The 18,332-nt window shown below is 46.3% G+C and overlaps 2 protein-coding genes across 7 annotated transcripts in view; one reads left to right on the forward strand and one right to left on the reverse strand.

Annotated features, from left to right (window-relative positions):
• Positions 1-18,332, forward strand: part of ccdc88c (coiled-coil domain containing 88C) — a 50,376-nt gene that overhangs the window by 27,938 nt on the left and 4,106 nt on the right. For 3 of the 4 annotated variants that reach the window (XM_024806210.2, XM_024806211.2, XM_024806212.2), the window contains 9 exons: positions 21-298; positions 10,737-10,880; positions 11,136-11,322; positions 11,399-11,544; positions 12,861-12,950; positions 13,305-13,552; positions 17,489-17,578; positions 17,826-17,939; positions 18,021-18,140. In XM_024806210.2, coding sequence (XP_024661978.2) covers positions 21-298; positions 10,737-10,880; positions 11,136-11,322; positions 11,399-11,544; positions 12,861-12,950; positions 13,305-13,552; positions 17,489-17,578; positions 17,826-17,939; positions 18,021-18,140 — 1,417 coding nt within the window. Of the gene's footprint in view, positions 1-20; positions 299-10,736; positions 10,881-11,135; positions 11,323-11,398; positions 11,545-12,860; positions 12,951-13,304; positions 13,553-16,289; positions 16,673-17,488; positions 17,579-17,825; positions 17,940-18,020; positions 18,141-18,332 lie in introns of those variants that run through there. The other variant, XM_023153613.3, reaches the window with a different exon arrangement.
• Positions 5,252-9,676, reverse strand: LOC101471938 (endonuclease domain-containing 1 protein). 3 transcript variants are annotated; one of them, XM_004569924.3, is made up of 6 exons: positions 9,571-9,676; positions 7,053-7,163; positions 6,884-6,969; positions 6,637-6,745; positions 6,200-6,374; positions 5,252-5,919 (listed from the first exon to the last, which is right to left on the reverse strand). In XM_004569924.3, exons 2-6 carry the CDS (start codon positions 7,125-7,127, stop codon positions 5,483-5,485), a joined length of 882 nt encoding a protein of 293 aa, XP_004569981.1. In that variant the 5' UTR covers positions 7,128-7,163; positions 9,571-9,676; the 3' UTR covers positions 5,252-5,482. The 3 variants fall into 3 exon arrangements, with proteins under 3 accessions (XP_004569981.1, XP_004569983.1, XP_004569982.1); XM_004569926.4 differs by lacking the exon at positions 9,571-9,676 and adding an exon at positions 9,490-9,517; XM_004569925.4 differs by lacking the exon at positions 9,571-9,676 and adding an exon at positions 9,261-9,458.

The following is an 18,332-nucleotide window of genomic DNA, read 5'->3' on the forward strand; positions in this document are numbered from 1 at the left end:
TCATCTCTGTGTCCTCTCAGGTGGAGAACTCCACCCTCTCCTCTCAGAGCGCCTCTCTCATGGCCCAGAATGCCGTGCTGCAAGGCCAGGTGACCGCCCTGGAGACGGAGGTGGAGTCGTGGCAGCGGCAGCGCGAGGAGGCGTGGCGAGCCAGAGAGGGCGTGCTCAGTGATCACGAGCGCCTGCTGAGCGTTCACGAGAGGCAGGCTCACGAGTACGAGCAGCTGATCAGTCAGCACGCGGCGCTGAAGGGCAAACAGAGGGCGCTGGAGAGCGAGCACAGGACGCTGCACGGCAAGTAAGTGGACGCGTCGACGTGAAGCGCTGGAATGATTCAGGTAACAGGAAGCAGCACAGGTGTGAGAAAGGGCGCCGAGTGTAACCATGGAAACGGCTCCTGATCGCTCCTGAGCCGCAAGTTTCCTTTTAGCTGATCTAACCATCCGTGTCACTTCCTGTCTGTGTCACTTGTTCTGTCAGCTTCACCTTTGACCCCTTAAATCAGGCTAATACCGGCGAGGTGTGCATGAATTTGAACCACTCTCAGAGAGACGCTTTGAGGTGGCTGACCTTTGACCCAATGACACTTCCTCCTTTCACAGTTTAAATAGAGGTTTGCTCTGAAACTGCAGCTGCAGTCACGATGGCGATGAAGAGCAGAGGGTCTGATGAGCACGGAGCGCCGCTGCTCGCTCTGCTGCTCCCTCTCTGTCTAAACAGTCTTTGTATAAACAATTACAAAGAAAGAACAATACAGTATCCACATATGAACCAAAGAGTAAAACAGTGAAATGTGGATTATTAAATATTAGGTCTCTCTCCTCCAAGTCTCTGTTAGTACATGACTTAATAATTGATCAACAAATTGATTTACTCTGCCTTACAGAAACCTGGTTGCAGCAGGATGATTATGTTAGTTTAAATGAATCAACACCCCTGAGTCATTCTAACTACCAGAAATCTCGAAGCACAGGCCGAGGGGGCGGTGTGGCAGCAATTTTTCACACCAGCCTAATAGTTAATGAAAGACCAAGACAGACTTTTAATTCATTTGAAAGCCTGATGCTTAGCCTCGTCCACCCCAGCTGTGAAACTCAGAAACCAGTCTTACTTGTTATCATCTATCGTCCACCTGGGCCTTACACAGAGTTTCTGTCTGATTTCTCAGACTTTATATCTAATTTAGTTTTGAGCTCAGATAAAATAATTATTGTGGGTGATTTTAACATCCATGTAGATGCTAAAAATGACAGCCTCAACATGGCATTTAATCTGTTATTAGACTCAATTGGTTTCTCTCAAAATGTAAAAGAACCCACCCACCACTTTAATCACACTCTAGATCTTGTTTTAACATATGGCATAGAAGCGGAACATTTAACAGTGTTTCCTGAAAACCCTCTCCTGTCTGATCATTTCCTGATAACATTTACATTTACAATAATTGATTACACAGCTTGTGAAGAGTAGACTTTATCAAAGTAGATGTCTTTCTGAAAGCGCTGTAACTAAGTTTAAGAATATAATCCACCCACTGTTATCATCTCCAATGCCCTGTACCAACACAGAGCAGAGCAGCTATCTGAACGCTACCCCAACAGAGGTCGATTATCTTGTTAATAATTTCACCTCCTCACTACGTATGACTCTGGATACTGTAGCTCCTGTGAAAACTAAGGTCTCAAATCAGAAGTACCTGACTCCGTGGTATAATTCTCAAACACGTACCCTAAAGCAGAAGACTCGTAATCTGGAGAGGAAATGGCGTGTCACAAATTTAGAGGATCATCATTTGGCCTGGAGAAATAGTTTGCTGCTTTATAAGAAAGCCCTCCGCAAAGCCAGAACATTTAAATACTATTCATCACTGATTGAAGAAAATAAGAACAACCCCAGGTTTCTCTTCAGCACTGTAGCCAGGCTGACAAAAAGTCAGAGCTCTTTTGAGCCAACAATCCCTTTAACGTTAACTATTAATGACTTCATGAACTTCTTCACAAATAAAATTTTTATCATTAGAGAAAAAATTACCAGTAATCATCCCACAGATGTAATATTATCTACAGCTACTCTTAGTACCATCGATGTTAAGTTAGACTCTTTTTCTCTAATTGATCTTTCTGAATTAACTTCAATAATTACTTCCTCCAAGCCATCAACGTGTCTTTTAGATCCCATTCCTACAAAACTGCTCAAAGAAGTCCTGCCATTAATTAATTCTTTGATCTTAAATATGATCAACCTATCTCTAATGATCGGCTATGTACCACAGGCCTTCAAGCTGGCTGTAGTTAAACCTTTACTCAAAAAGCCATCTCTAGACCCAGCAGTCTTAGCTAATTATAGGCCAATCTCCAACCTTCCTTTCATATCAAAAATCCTTGAAAGAGTAGTTGTCAAACAGCTAACAGATCATCTGCAGAGGAATGGCTTATTTGAAGAGTTTCAGTCAGGTTTCAGAGCTCATCACAGCACAGAAACAGCTTTAGTGAAGGTTACAAATGATCTTCTTATGGCCTCTGACAGTGGACTCATCTCTGTGCTTGTCCTGCTAGACCTCAGTGCAGCGTTCGATACTGTCGACCATAATATCGTATTAGAGCGATTAGAACATGCTGTAGGTATTACAGGTACTGCACTGCAGTGGTTTGTATCATATCTATCTAATAGACTCCAGTTTGTGCATGTAAATGGAGAGTCCTCTTAACACACTGAGGTTAATTATGGAGTTCCACAGGGTTCAGTGCTAGGACCAATTCTGTTTACATTATACATGCTTCCCTTAGGCAGCATCATTAGAAGACATAGCATACATTTTCACTGCTATGCAGATGACACCCAGCTCTATCTGTCCATGAAGCCAGATAACACACACCAATTAGTTAAACTGCAGGAATGTCTTAAAGACATAAAGACCTGGATGGCCGCTAACTTTCTGCTTCTTAATTCAGATAAAACTGAGGTTATTGTACTCGGCCCTGAAAAGCCTAGAAATATGGTATCTAACCAGATTCTTACTCTAGATGGCATTACCTTGGCCTCCAGTAATGCTGTGAGGAACCTTGGAGTCATTTTTGACCAGGACATGTCCTTCAATGCACATCTTAAACAAATATGTAAGACTGCGTTCTTCCATTTGCGCAACATCTCTAAAATTAAAAATATCCTGTCTCAGAGTGACGCTGAAAAACTAGTTCATGCATTTATTACTTCCAGGCTGGACTACTGTAATTCATTATTATCAGGATGTCCAAAAAACTCACTGAAAAACCTTCAGCTAATCCAAAATGCTGCAGCAAGAGTCCTGACAGGGACTAGAAAGAGAGAGCAGATTTCTCCTGTTTTGGCTTCCCTTCATTGGCTTCCTGTTAAATCCAGAATTGAATTCAAAATCCTGCTCCTCACATACAAGGTCTTAAATAATCAGGCCCCATCTTATCTTAATAGAATAGAATTAGAATTCAACTTTATTGTCATTGCACATGAACAGGTACAGGGCAACGAAATGCAGTTTGCATCCATCCAGAAGTGCTTTAGTGATATAGATATATTACAATATATATTAGCAATAATATAGATATGTGAGTATATTACAGAAATGGGTCTATTATGGTATGTTATAATATACACGGTATGAAGTATGTTGTGAATATTCTATAACTATAAGTATGTACAGGCTGTAGTGAGTACAAGCTATGTACAGGATATGAACAGGATATAAATATGAAAAACTATACAGAATATGAAATAAATAACTTTACAGAATCTGAGATATACAGCTATACAGAAATGGGAACTATGCAAGTTGTAAACAGTTGTAGGGTTAAAGATTATCGAATGTACAGAATGATTATTTACACAGAGCTATACAGTAGTGCAGTTAAGATAGTGAGATATAATTCCTACAGAGGCTATATAAAGTGCTAGTGGTTGTGAGTGGTGGTTCAGTCCATGTTATTATTGTGTTTGAGGGTACAGTTGTCCATTGTGGGTGTGTGTGTGTTCAGTCCATGAGTTTAACGTGGGTCAGATGTCAGGAGGCAGAGTTCAGGAGTCTGACAGCTGTGGGGAAGAAGCTGTTCCGGTACCTGGTGGTCTTAGTCCGGAGGCTCCTGTGGCGCCTCCCAGAGGGCAGGAGGGTGAAGAGTCCATGTGATGGGTGACTGGGGTCTTTGATGATTTTCCCAGCCCTTTTCAGACACCGCTTCCTGTAGATGTCTTTTATGGCAGGAAGTGGTGCTCCGGCGATGCGCTGGGCAGTTTTCACGACCCTCTGCAACGCCTTCCGGTCCGAGGCAGAGCAGTTCCCGTACCAGACTGTTATACAGTTGGTCAGGATGCTCTCGATGGTGCAGCGATAGAAGTTCACCAGGATGTCTGAGGACAGGTGGTTCTTCCTCAGAGTCCTCAAGAAGAAGAGGCGCTGGTGAGCCTTCTTGACCAGCTTGGTCCAGCTTGGACCTTAATGACCTTGTAGTACCATATCACCCTATTAGAGCACTTCGCTCTCGCTCTGCAGGCCTACTTGTTGTTCCTAGAGTATTTAAAAGTAGAATGGGAGGCAGAGCCTTCAGTTTTCAGGCCCCTCTTCTCTGGAACCAGCTTCCAGTTTGGATTCGGGAGACAGACACCATCTCTACTTTTAAGATTAGGCTTAAAACTTTCCTTTTTGCTAAAGCATATAGTTAGGGCTGGACCAGGTGACCCTGAATCCTCCCTTAGTTATGCTGCAATAGACATAGGCTGCCGGGGGATTCCCATGATGCATTGAGTTTTTTCTTTTCAGTCACCTTTCTCACTCACTATGTATTAACAGACCTCTCTGCATTGAATCATATCTGTTATTAACCTCTGTCTCTCTTCCACAGCATGTCTTTTATCCTGTCTTCCTTCTCTCACCCCAACCGGTCGCAGCAGATGGCCGCCCCTCCCTGAGCCTGGTTCTGCTGGAGGTTTCTTCCTGTTAAAAGGGAGTTTTTCCTTCCCACTGTTGCCAAAGTGCTTGCTCATAGGGGTCATATGATTGTTGGGTTTTTCTCTGTATCTATGAAGCGCCTTGAGGCGACTTATGTTGTGATTTGGCGCTATATAAATAAAATTGAATTGAATTGAATTGAATCTGTCAGGGTTTAAATGTGTTTGTTCCAGCTGAGAAACATCAGGCGTCTGCACTCTGAGGTCAGAGCCTCCATCGGCTCAGTGAAGTTTGTCACACTTGCTGATTTTGACTGAACACACCAACACGCGACACTGAGCATTTCATCAGATTTTAATAAGCAACAAGCTGCAGTGAAGCTGCTCTCAGAGTAAAGCCGCCTGTAAGCATGACAGCATGTGTTCACCTGCACCATAAACATGCTGACATTTGTGCGACACAGTTAAGATCACAGTAACTGTTTACATGAGTTCATGTGTGCAGTGCTGAGGAAAGGATGAGCTGCGTGACTCTGCAGAGATCAGTGATCTCGTGAGTATTTCTGGATTATATGTCACAAGGATTTTCTGCTGCCGCAGACGCACCTGCAGCCTGCTCCACATAGCAGTCGTTGTGAAACAGCTGACCTGCAGCTACTTGGTTGTGTTGTTGAAGAAAGGCTTGAAGCTGTGACAGGGTGCACTTGTAGATCTTGTTCTCAACATTCTTAGCTGTGGCACCTCCACTCTCATAAGACTGTGATGTCTTGTTATAGTAGCAGTGGGCGACCCACATGTAGTCAGGGATGTTGACACCTGGCTGGTTATCTCTTTTGATCCAGTTTCCTTTGGATGGAATCGCACCGACCAGAACGTAGACGTTCTCTTTGTTATCTTTGGCCCAACCTTTGAGTGTATCCTCATGATCTTTCCACTTCTTTTCGTTCAGTGATTGTTTTTGAGGAACTATATTAGTCAGGGTCATAGTGGCTTTGGAAGCATCACCTGTAGAAAATGATGTAGAGACAGAAGAAGGATGTGATTGGTGGGTGAATGAGAGCGTAGCAGGTTATGATAAAGTGCTGTGTAGAATACATTTCCCTCATAAACAGAACGTAATTATTTTTAAAGGTCTTGTGTTTGAAGTCTTCTTCTTTCCTGTGTTCTCTGGTTCATGTTCCTGGGACTGTGTTCTGTCTCCCACATGTGAGAACACGTGTGTACATCTTACTGAGTGTGCATGAGACACATGACAAACCCCTCAGAACAGCTCGACCTCTCTTACCTGCATGGTGCGAGTTGGGGTTGAGGTGACCTCGGCTGTATCCATCAGGACGTTTATTGTAGTCGTCATCTGTTGCCTGCCTCGTTCCTATGTCCTTAGGGTCTAGTGTACGATGTTTGTAAATCAGTGAATTCTCTGTCATCATGTTCGCCTCTTCAAACTCCTGTTTTACCAGCTAAAGGTAGAAGATCGACATGAAGTGATGTAAACATGTTATAGGTCAGCTGATCTACATGCACGAAGTACTTTGTTTACATTAAAACGACTTGTTCTGGTGTATTACTGTAATATTAAACACACAAAGTACTGCCATCACTTTTTACAGTCTTCACTGAAATGTAAATGTGTGATGCAGCTTTAGCATCTGTCAGGAAGTCTGGGATCAGCTGTCTGTGGAAGAAACCTGAGTGGGTCTCATTTACAAAGCTGTCGTATACCTGAGGCTCCACCATCCATCTGTGATCGGAGCTTTTGCCATCCTCAACTACATAAGCAGAGTAGACGGGAATGCGGTTGGTGGTGTCGTACAGGGTGGCAAAGTGGTATCTGGTGGTTCACAGAGTCAATTAGAAAGACTGAATCTTAAAAGTAAAGTTCACAATAGTAACGACAGATCAGAAAGTTCAAGTCCAGCTCTGCAGTTTAACAGAATAAATAAATACTTTTATTTAATATGATCATTACCTGTTATTAAACATCTGGCAGATGTGGACGTGATCATTGGGAGTCCATTCTGGCACATGCCCCTTGTAAAAGTATTCCATGCACATCTACACAACAGAGCAGCAGAAACCAGGTTTAAACACACACAGAAACCATCTTATCATCTTTATGAACGCACTGACACACAAACCTCAAAGTTTTCCACGACGTGTGCGTTGACGGGAAAGACGAGGAGGAGGAGGCACACGGTCACCGAGCTCTGCATGCTGGATAAGTCTGAGATCCTCCGTGTGAGTAACACCTAACACAAGAAATGACCCGAGATTTTCGTCACTGTGCTGGAAGGAGGCAGCTGCACGCTGCACGCAACGAAAGAGCCAGAATCTCACTAACGTCCCATCAATGCTCCAGAGCGCAAACATGATGAATATATTCTGTTTTAATTTACACGATGATTCAAATCAGAATATTCTAAAACTAAATGCACCCTTTAGAAAACACAATGTTCTCATTCTCCTCTGATTCAGGCGGAAAGTTATCTGCTCTGAATAAGCTGTTATTAGGGAAGGGCAATATGGCCAAAAGTTTTATCATGATCTATATTTGAAAATTTGCGATAATGATATAGCTGACGATATAATTGACTAACTTTATTAGTGCAAAAAAACCCATCAATGTATTTTTACGGTGATAAAGGGCAAAAAACAAAAACCAACAAAACAAACAGACAAAAATCCATCTATCAATCACCTGGATCACCTGTTGAGAAAGAGAAAAGAGAAAACAAGCAAAAAAAAGAGCAATATAATAAACAACATCATGATGATCTATGTGAATATAACAGTAAATACTAAATATTAAACATTATTGTGCAGCACGTAAGATCAACAGCGCACAGTGTGCTTTGAGGTAGGAGCCAAAAAGGGTGTAGTTTGTGTGTGTGAGCACCCGTGTGCACACCTGTGAGCATGGACGTGCTTGTTTTTAAAAGGTTCCTTCATGTAATGATCTGCTAGAGGGCGTGGGGGGGCCACAGCCCAGTGCTCCCCAGGTCTAGGTACCCTTGCCCCTGGAGAGGGAAACTGCACCCAGACCCAGGTGGTGTTACCCTCTTCCCTGGGGTGGAGAGAAGCAGACCAGCAATCCAAGCCCCAATCGGACGGCCAACTCCTCCTCCAGCCCCAGCCCCCCGCTCCAACAGGCAGCAGAGAACGGGGGGGTGTGAAGATTCCAAACCTCCCTCCACCCGCTCCACCTTATCAAGGCCAGATTTCACAATGAGCTCACCCGAAACCCTGGCTGATTGGGACCCACACCCAGTTTCACACCTTGGCTCAGGCGATTAGAGGATCATCACGGGGTCCTTTTGTCCCTCTGCGGGGGAAACTCCCACTAGGTTTAAATCTGGGACTCTCCACCATTTGACCTTAGAACTGAAGAAGCTTCTTGGATGAGAGGTGAAACGTCTTCAAGCAACTTAAAGAAGTCCAGACGCTTTTCTTTGCAAGCTCCTTTGACTACGATGATCTGGATGACTGAGAACTTGATTCCAGATTTATGAGTTTTATTCTTCTGCAGTCCTCACGTTACCTGTGGCAGGTTAAACGCCCACAGTCCTGGAAGCTAACAGCATCACTAACAGTAACTCTTCACTTTGATCGGCTCCTTCTGACTCTGTCTGAACTTAAGTCAAAGCTGCTGCCTCGGTGTGACTCGGAGTGTGGTGAAGAGCAGAGGAGGCTCACAGGTGGGGCTGGTGCTGTTCTCAGTCACATCTCTGAACCTGCTCCAGGGCCCACTAAACAGATGCAGTGCTCTGAATGCAGCTGTGATGCCTGAGTGTGAGGACAAGTGTCTGGACATTTGTACCCGACAGAAGCTCTCAGTGAGTTTGCTCAGGATCACAGTTTCATTGTTTCAATAAGCAGGTTCTGTGATTGTCCTGATTGTTGGACCTTGTGACAAATTAAAAACCTCAAATAAATATCCGTTTGCATATCTGAGTTTTAATTTGTATGCTACATCCACCACGTTTATTTCGGTTTTTCCAAGAGAAAAAAATGGCACCGATGACGGAGAGGCGTCCGCAGACTCGTGTATGACACACCTGAGGTGACGGGTCAGAGGGAAAGCTGCTCTGTGAAACGTCACGAACGATAATTGCTGTAGCCGCCGTGACGTCACGGACTGATTTCGGAGGAGTTCTTAAGGGTGGGGGCGGGGCTCTGACTGTGGTCGCTCATTGGCTAGCGGCGGACCCGCTGTTAGCCAATGAGCGCAGTCCTTATAAACCTTATTTATGTCAAATAATACAATAAACATTTACGGAATTTGTATCGAAATGAGCGCGGAGTCGCGAGTTCTTCGGTCACGTGGTCAAAGTCAGAGGTCCACTCACTTCCGCTCTAGCGCATCATCCCCCAGACCCTTCTCCAACATCCGGAAGCGGCTTCCATTGTCAGTGTTTCCAGGCTTCTACGGCTTTAAAGTAGAAATCCGACCCGGAACTCCCGGTTTCCAACTTCCGCCTTCACACTTCAAACACCGCGCAGCAACGTCCCCGGTCCGCGTGTTTCAGTGCGAGCAGACACGCGGACAGACCGGAAACAGAATAAAGTTCCGTTTACCTGCGTTTACACACCGTGTCAGTCACACCGCTGTTCGCTCTGAAGGCTTTGATGTGCAGGCAGTGTGACGCATTTACTCACCTGAGAGAACAGCTGGAACACAGCTGACTGCTGCTGGCTTCAGAACGGGAACTCTTATTCTTCCTGCCGAACTCTGCTTATATTTGCTCAACTTAACTATATATACCTTTCCAAAAATACCACTTTACAGCCCCACCCACCCCGCGATAAGCGCCCCCCATCGTCTGGTTCTGGACAAGAAACCAGAACAATGAAAGATGTGATACAGGCAGTGTTGGATTATTACTCACAAAAAGTAATCTATTACACATTAGTCTTTTATTACAAGTAATGGAGTCTGTAGCTGCTATAGAAAGTAATCTGTTACATCATGTACCTGTAACGGTGTCAGAACGACAGAAACCTGAGGCTGCAGTTCTGTCCTGGATGCAGTTTGTATCATTCCTATCCACATCTCCCCTCCTAAAGCTCCACCATGCTCCACTTCCTGTCTCTGTCAGCCTCACCTGTGCTGAAGTATTCTCACCTTTGACCCTTTGAGTGGGGCTGATATTTGTACATGAATTTAAACCACTCTCAGACACAGAGAGACACTTCGAGACAGCCAAACTCTGACACATTGAGACTTCCTCTTTTCACAGTTAAATATAGTTTTACTCTGAAACTGCAGCTGCATTGATGATGTGTGAGTTTTAATGATGTTCGCAGCACAATGGCGATAAAGAGCAGGACGTCTAATCGTTGGGTTGAAGTGACCTCGGCTGTATCCTGCAGGTTGTTGTTTGTAGCACTTACATGTTGCCTGCCTCATTCCTATTTCATTAGAGTTTAGTTTCAGTGAATCCTCTCTCATCATGTCCTTTTCAAACTCCTCATTCACCAGCTGAAGGTAGAAGATTGACATGATGTGATGTAAACATGTTATAGGTCAGCTGATCTACATGCACACAGTAAAATTTACTTTGTTTACAGGAAAACGACTCATTCTGGTGTGTTACGGTGATATTAAGCTGTTGTATTCCTGAGGTTCCACCATCCACTTTTCATGCAGAGGTTTCTCCTTGTTGTAATTAACGACATAATGTGACTGGCAGTGTCGTACAGGGTGGAGAAGCGGTAGCTGGTGGTTCAGAGAGTCGATTAGAAACATTGTAGTGATAAAAAATTAAATTCATTTAAAGTGTGTGATGTGACGTGGCTAATCATTTTGCTCTGCACGTCTGCAGGTACTGTGCACTGCTGCAGCAAAAGGAGAAATGGGAGGAGCATGAGGGGCGTGGCCTGAAAGAGAAGGAGGAGCTAAACCTGGAGATCCAGAAGAACCGCCTCCTGCAGCAGGAAAACCTCCAGCTGAAAACAGATGTGGACAGGTGATGTGTTTTCACACACAGACTGTATAGCAAAGATGGACAATCATGACATCACGCATTAGGTTCTGATGTTTAGAAGCCTCTGTGTTAGCGTTTTCTGCTCCATGTTGGTTCCAGAAGTGACCATGTTTGGATGAGAGGGCGGAGCTACCAGCTGATGCTGCTCATCAGAGCTCAGTAACAGCCAATGAAAACCCTTGACAGCAGCCAGTGAGCACAGACTTTAAACTGTTCACCTTCTGCTTCCATCTTCAGACTCTCCGAGAGCCAATCACAGCAGGCGGAGCAGAGCAAGGGGCTCCAGCAGCGACTGAACGAACTCAAGAGCTCTTTAAGCTCCTCCCAGCTGGAAGTGAGTCAGTGTATGGCGCAATACGATTCGCTGATGGAGCAGCACCAGACGCTAGATCTCACCATGACTAAACTAGACAACCACTGTGAGGTAAGCGCACGTTTTTCTGAAACGGCTGATTGACGGGCTGCAGCGTGGTCACCGCCTCCTCTGTGTGTGCGCCCAGCTCCTGAGTCGCCTCAAAGGGAACCTGGAGGAGGAGAACCACCACCTGCTGAGCCAGATCAACCTGCTGAGTCAGCAGAACCACGCGCTGCTGGAGAGGAGCATGGAGAGCAAGGAGCTGTACCACCAGGAGCAGAAGCTCTACATGTGAGTGCTCGTCAGCCGCCGCGAGGTTCAGACAGGCGACGTCCTGCAGGACGAGCTGATCGCTGACGAACGCGGTTTATCCTCAGCTGTCAGTCGGTGCAGTCCTCACATCTGTGTTTAGCTTTTACGTGGCTGCTGCACACACCTGCAGGCACACACCTGCAGGCACACACCTGCCATCTCATCAGCAGGTTGGACCATCTAAATCAGGGGTGTCAAACCCGTGGGCCACATCTGGCGGTGAGATAATTTCATGTCAGTTAATGATGGCCGTCAGTGTGGGGGAGTTGAATCGTCAGCCCTGCTGAGAATCCTCGCAGGGAGGGGTGGGACATTATTTTGACAGGCACATCATGCGGCCAATGACATGCAAAGACAGACTGGGATCATACCATTATGTGAAAGAAGGAAGGGGGCAGGCGAGTGTAGTGGTACAGGCCAGGTACACAGAGAGACGGGAGCTGGATTTAAATACAAGCGTGTCGGGGGACCGCGAAGAAAGCGTGAAAACCTAAAATGAGCGTTTGTCTGTGTTTGAGTGAAAATCTGAGGACAGAAATTATGAGGATTGTCCTTAAACCTCACGTGTTCTCGCTGGTAGCAAAAAATCCGTAAAATAAGACTTTTATGAAAACACTGAATAAAAATCAGCTCCTTAAAAGAAAACGTACAGTTCAGTGATGAATATTAGATAAACGTGTGTTTGAATGTCAGATGCAGAAATGTGTGCGTGCAGCTCAGAGTCACGGCTCAGTGTCTGATAGAGTCTCACAGGTCTGAAGTGAAGCTGTTTATAATTATTATACTTCTGCTGCTCATCACAGACAAGCACACGCAGACGTTTTGGACTTTCCTACTCAAACCTCCTCATGGCCATTCACACACAGTCACTAACCTGAGGCCCCGTACCGGGGTTTAAAAGACGTACTGTCACATCTCTTATTTAAATGTAGACACGTGTGGTTTCCACGGAAACGCCAGAGTCTCAGCGAAAAGCTCAAAACAATTTCAGCAACCAACCCAAACAGCTGCCACAGCAGACAATTAAAGAGAAATATCAGTTTTTCTGTGAGTCCAGTGAAATAAAGTGGAGAGTCTGAGCGAGCAGAACTTTTCTGTCATCTTTGTTCTGACAGTCGAGTCGAGCTGACAGAAAAACAGTTGAATCTGTAACGTCTGACAGGAAGTTGCACTGGTGCGTGGGCCGCCAGACATAAAGTGAGTTTGACACCGCTGATCTAAACTCCACCCGGCACCGTGGTGCCGTCAGGGATCACAAACGGCCGACTGTGACCGATGTCTGTCTGTCTCGTCAGTGATAAGCTGAACGCTCTCCGTCGTCAGAAGGAGAAACTGGAGGAGAAGATCATGGACCAGTACAAGTTCTACGACCCCACGCCTAAAAAGTAAGAGTCCACACTTCACAGCATCAGCTGTTGGGTATCCATACGCATCTACAGACCAAATCCCAGAATCCTACTCAGCGCTCACGCGTGCTGCCAGGTTGTTTGTCACACCTGTGACAAACAGGTGAGCGGCTGCAGGTTTCAGCGCAGAGGCCGGAAACATGAAAGAGCCCAACATGCTCGTGGAGGTTTGATTTTTCCAGGTCTAGTCGGTTAAAGCGCTTTGATTTGGCGCTATACAAATTGAAAGAGTGACGCCGTTTCCTGCTTTATTGTGCAATCAGAGCCCTGATTGTGTTTAAAACTGTGTTGCAGGTCTTGATTATCGATTAAGCGTGCTGCCGTGTGTTGCAGGAGGAGTCAGTGGGCCGGAGCCAAAGCTTTAGTCAAACTCATCAAACCCCGAAAGGAGAGCAGCCGGGAGAGGGGGGCCGAGAGGGAGCGGACTAAGAGCGCCCCGGACATCCCCCTACCAGCCACGCCCCCCCTCCTGCCCCCCGAGACCCCGCCCCCTCCACCCCAGAGGACCCTCAGTGACTCGCAGGACGGCGGCCATAACAGCCCGGGCCCCCAGAGTCCAGCTGTGACCCCCATCAGCCGAGGTACACACACACACACACACACACACACACAGAAACTCATTAAACATGCCTGCAGAGTGTTTCGTTTTCTCTCGGGGACTCGCTCACTGTGAAGTTTGGGGACTTCTGATCAGAGGCTCAGAGCACATGTGGGGGAGCTGCTCTCTCTGTCCTGTAGAGGGCGCCGTTGGCTTTCACATGACTGACAGTAAGTTCACATCTGGAACCTTCCTGAGCAGCTGATCCAGCCGTGCACACGTCTGATATTTTTACTGCAGATTTTCAGGGTTTTTATCAGATTCGATCCGTTCTTTGACTCGTTACCTGTCGGTCATCGCTCCACAGACGCAGCTCATTTAAATTCAGACATGCAGTGACAGGTCCTCGACTGCACAGCTGCTTGTGCACTTTTAGTCTGAACAGGAGTTTTCTGCAGGCGTGTTGTTGGCGTGTTACTCCTCACCTGTGGAGGACACGTGGAGCGAGCAGCCCTCTCACAGAAACCTCTGTTTGTTTCTTTGGAGCCTAAATGAGAACAAAGTGAAACAGGAAAGAACAACAAAAACTGTCTTTGTGCTTTTTGGCCGGCGTGATGTTCCAGATGTCACATTCTTAGTTTGGGACCGTCGGGAATGCTGGCACGCCTTCAACCCTTTAAGACCGGTCGGAGCGGGCACGCTCCGTTTTGTGTAACTATTTTTAAATCCCTGTAGAACCCGAACCGCATAAGCTAGCGCAATAAATTTTTTTGCATATGAAACCGGAGGAGTTGTACTTACTTGTTATGCCATCAGCTTGTCCTCGGTCACGGTTTCCTTCCACATAAAGCTTTGCAAAAATTGCATAAAAACCACTTGCAGCAGCAAAAACATAATATTCCAGAAACACGCTTTGCCGATCCGATCAGCTGATCAACACTTCCTATGTTGGAATAGACGTCAGCGCGAACGATCGCATGTCCGCCATTACCTGCCCGAAACCGTAAGTGACGTCATTTTCGCGGAAAATGTAGTTTTTTATCTTTATCTTCACCTTATAAGCCTGTACTGGAGTTTTTAAAAGTCATGTTTGACTTCATGCTTTTCTTTATTTTTTCTGGGATGCTTGGAACTCAAACTGCACTGCTGGAAATAGTTTATTTTGATACAGATGCTGTTTTTTAGCAAATCTGCATTATAATATTTATCTTCGTTTTTCCTGCAGTTTATAAAAATTGGTGTATCTCAAAAATAAAACTATGAAGACACTCAAAATAAATTTCCTGTGGTTGGAAACTATTCTGTGCAACTTTTTTGTATTTACAGTTTTGAGTGATAAGCCTCTTAAATTTCTCTAACTACAAATATATTCCAAAAAAAAAAAAGATTTTAAATTTTTTTTTGTAGTTTATTGCACTTTTTTGCAATTGATGTAATTACTGTGCACTTAATGCAAACATATTATTAAAATTTGGGCTGTAATGGTTGTATTGATGTATAGCAGCTTGAAATGCTCCCACAAATGGCTCCACAGCATGTAAAGATATAAAGATAAACTCTGGAGGACTTGGTTCTGTGGTGGGTCATAAAGGGTTAAAATCACTCACGGACCGTCGCTGAGAGCAGGAACGTGTGTCCACGTCTGTGTCCACGATGAGCAGCACCACAGTGTCCTCCAGCTGTTCAGCACATCTGGACAAAACAGGACAGATCATGTGTTTGAGAAGATGTTTTTTGTGAAGCAAACTGTTGGATGGAAGTGAAAACAAACCTTTGTGTGTGATGGCTGCAGGACGGCATGGACTCCTTGTCCACAGAAACAGAGACGTGCTGTGGAAACGTCTTACATCAGGACTTGTCCGGGGTTGAACGTGCACTTACACTTCCTCACACTGACACAGAGGGGTGCGTCGGGTTTTTTAACCGTCACATACTGACATCGTTTAGGCTCCGCCCACATTTATAAACAGTAAGAAGGTCGGCACTGAAACGTTTGTGATCCAACAAGTGCAAAATGTGATGAGTCGTCACAGACAGCGGCTCCTGCGTCGTCCTCTTCCTCGCTCTGTGGTGCATGCTCCTAACATCTGTGGGTTCTCTCTGAACTCGGGCTGAGCTCGGCTAAAAGCCTGTTTAACACAGGACGTTACATCCTAGTCTTCCTCACCTCCCTGCTCTCCTTCATCAGTGTCAGGTGTTTTTAAAGGTCACTGAAGCTGGGAACACTTTAATGCAGCCTGTGAGGACGTAGTTCCCCTGTAACTAAAGGTTTCAGTGTAATCTGTTATATTTACATACAGATACTTTCAGTGTATTTAGTCGAGTATTTCCACATCTGCGTACGCTGTGACGTGTGTTATGGATTATTATGGAGTGGATTATATTTATATCCGCACTTGCTTTGATGTGCATGATGCTAAAGGTTAAAGGTTGATCCACTCCAGATTTCGGGCAGCTACTGCCAGTACTGCAGTACTTTAATGTACTTTCAGTACAATTACTTTTCTGTTTGCTGTACAGCCTCATGACCTTTGAGTATGTGTAGGTAATTACAGTGTAATTACAGGCGTTAGGCCTGAGTCGTTACTGAGAATGTTGCGCAGCAGCGGCGGCGCCGAGCTTCAGGTTAGCCTGAGTGTGAGCCGAGCTCAGCTCTGACGAGCTCTCTGATTGGTAGGTTCTGGGTTCTCTGCACGATCTCTGCTGTTCATCCATAACAAGTTCTCACGTCGGTGTTTTCTTTCGTTTACTCACCTTTCCTTTTCCTCCCGTCTCCTCAGCTCCTCCTCCAAAACGCTTCAAATTTCTCCGCAGTAAAAGTCAAGACAAGATCCTCCCCTCTTCCTCCTCCTCCCTGTCGCCGACCTCATCCTCCCCCATCACCCGCCGCCCCTCTCTCTCTCTCACCAGACGACTGCGATTTTGGTCCTCCGCCGACCTCACAGCCGACCTCATCGCTAGCCAGCCAATCCTAGCCAACGGAGATTTCTAACATCCTCATCATCATCCTCATCCTTTGTGCCCACTGACACCATCCTCATCATCACAGTCATCAGTGTGACACACGCGCGCACACACACACACACACACACACACACACACACACACCTCTGACACTAAAACATTAAAGACAACCTCGAGCAGCCCCGTGTTTCTGGACAGTGTTATTAGTAAGTAGTGTGTGTGCGCGTGTGTCTGTGTGAGTGTGTGTGTATGTGTGTGTGTGTGCGTTTGTGTGTAGCTTGCAGTCTGTTCTGAGCTGTGAGTCTTTAAAGTCATGAAGGTTTTCAGTCCTAAGTGGATTTGTAGCGATGGCACTCGCTCTCATCACTTCCTGCAGCAGAAAGCTTCAGACGCCGCTTTAACGCAGACCTGCAGGCTTCGCCCAATGAAACACTCACAGAATCACAACTGCTGCACCTGTGCGCTCACCTGTACGCTCACCTGTGCTCTCAGGGTCACATGTCTCAGACAAGCACAGCTCGCTGCAGCTGTCATGTTTCATCGTTTGATTAGTTTTATCACGAAAGTAAAAACCAGCGTCTTTAAAGTCATCATCAGACAGGATGTCTGGACAGCGATGTTCCTGAACCTGCAGATGTGCTTTAATGGAAACTTCACAGATGTCACAGTTATCGCTAATGGCCCTCCCCCAGCTTCTGATTGGTCAGATCACAGCACAGTGTCCTTAGTTTTGACGAACCGTGTCCGCTGTCAGGTGGGACGCAGCAGGTGTGTTTGCACTCTCACTGCTTCAGCTGCGTCCTGTCCCTCGAATGCAGGTCAGGAGCTGCCATCTCTGATCACGCTGTGATGTCATCAGGTCACATAGTGAGTGTGTGCGTGCCGCCGTGTCCTGCTTTGCTCTTTGTGACGCTGACCTCACGCTCACGGCCCGCCCACTCACGCCGCTGTGCTTCCAGTGATATTAACCCTGCCGCTGTGAATCCCTCCTCACTGCATTCTAATTGGTCCACAGGTTTGGCGGACAGGAGCCGGGGCGTTTATCACAGCAGCACACCAGGAGGAAGCAGCGAAAGCGTGAACGGAGAAGATGCACAGGGACCAGGTACCGTAGCCCTCACAGTGCTTTCACAGGGTGTTCCTGCCCCACAGAGCGGGAGCTCCGCCCACTCTGTGGCAGTCTGTGGGTCCTGACTAAAAGAGTAAAAGCGCCCATTAAAACAGTAAAACTGAGCCTTGCTGGTGCAGCTGAGCTCAGACGTCGAGCCGAGTCGACGCTGTAACAAAAATGGTTCCTGGGGTTTGAGGAACTGCACATACAAGAACTTCCTGATTGTCTGTTTTAATTCCAGGTCAGACCCATAAAATCCATCTGAGCTCCACTCCGAGCCATCCGTCGTCTTCGCTGGGCTTCACCGGCAGCTCCGCCTCCAGGCTGGGCCAGATCGCCGTGCGCAGGCCCAGAGGTAGGCCGGCTTTTTGTTTTACTCAGAGCAGCTGTAGAAGTCTGAAACACTGCACGTGTGACGCTGCGGTCATATTTACAGGCCCGTTACTGGACGAAGACTCGCGCCACAACGCCTCGGACCCGGCGTTCAGAGGTCGCCCGGGGTCGGCCGACTTCAGCCACAACACGTCCAGCTCCAACTCACCTGTGAGCTGCAGAGGTACAGACACACACCTGGTTAAATCTGCACAGAGCAGGAGTCTCGATCTCCTCGAGGGCTGCGTGTCTCTGCTGCAACACACATGGTCACGTTTAGTAGGTCGTCAGCAAGACTGACGAACCTGACTACGTGCTGAATTCAGCCATTTGATTCATGTTACAGCAGCTCATGAGTGAATGAACATGGTGAAAT

This window comes from Maylandia zebra, linkage group LG19 (assembly GCF_041146795.1).
Source record: "Maylandia zebra isolate NMK-2024a linkage group LG19, Mzebra_GT3a, whole genome shotgun sequence".
Lineage (NCBI taxonomy): Eukaryota > Metazoa > Chordata > Actinopteri > Cichliformes > Cichlidae > Maylandia > Maylandia zebra.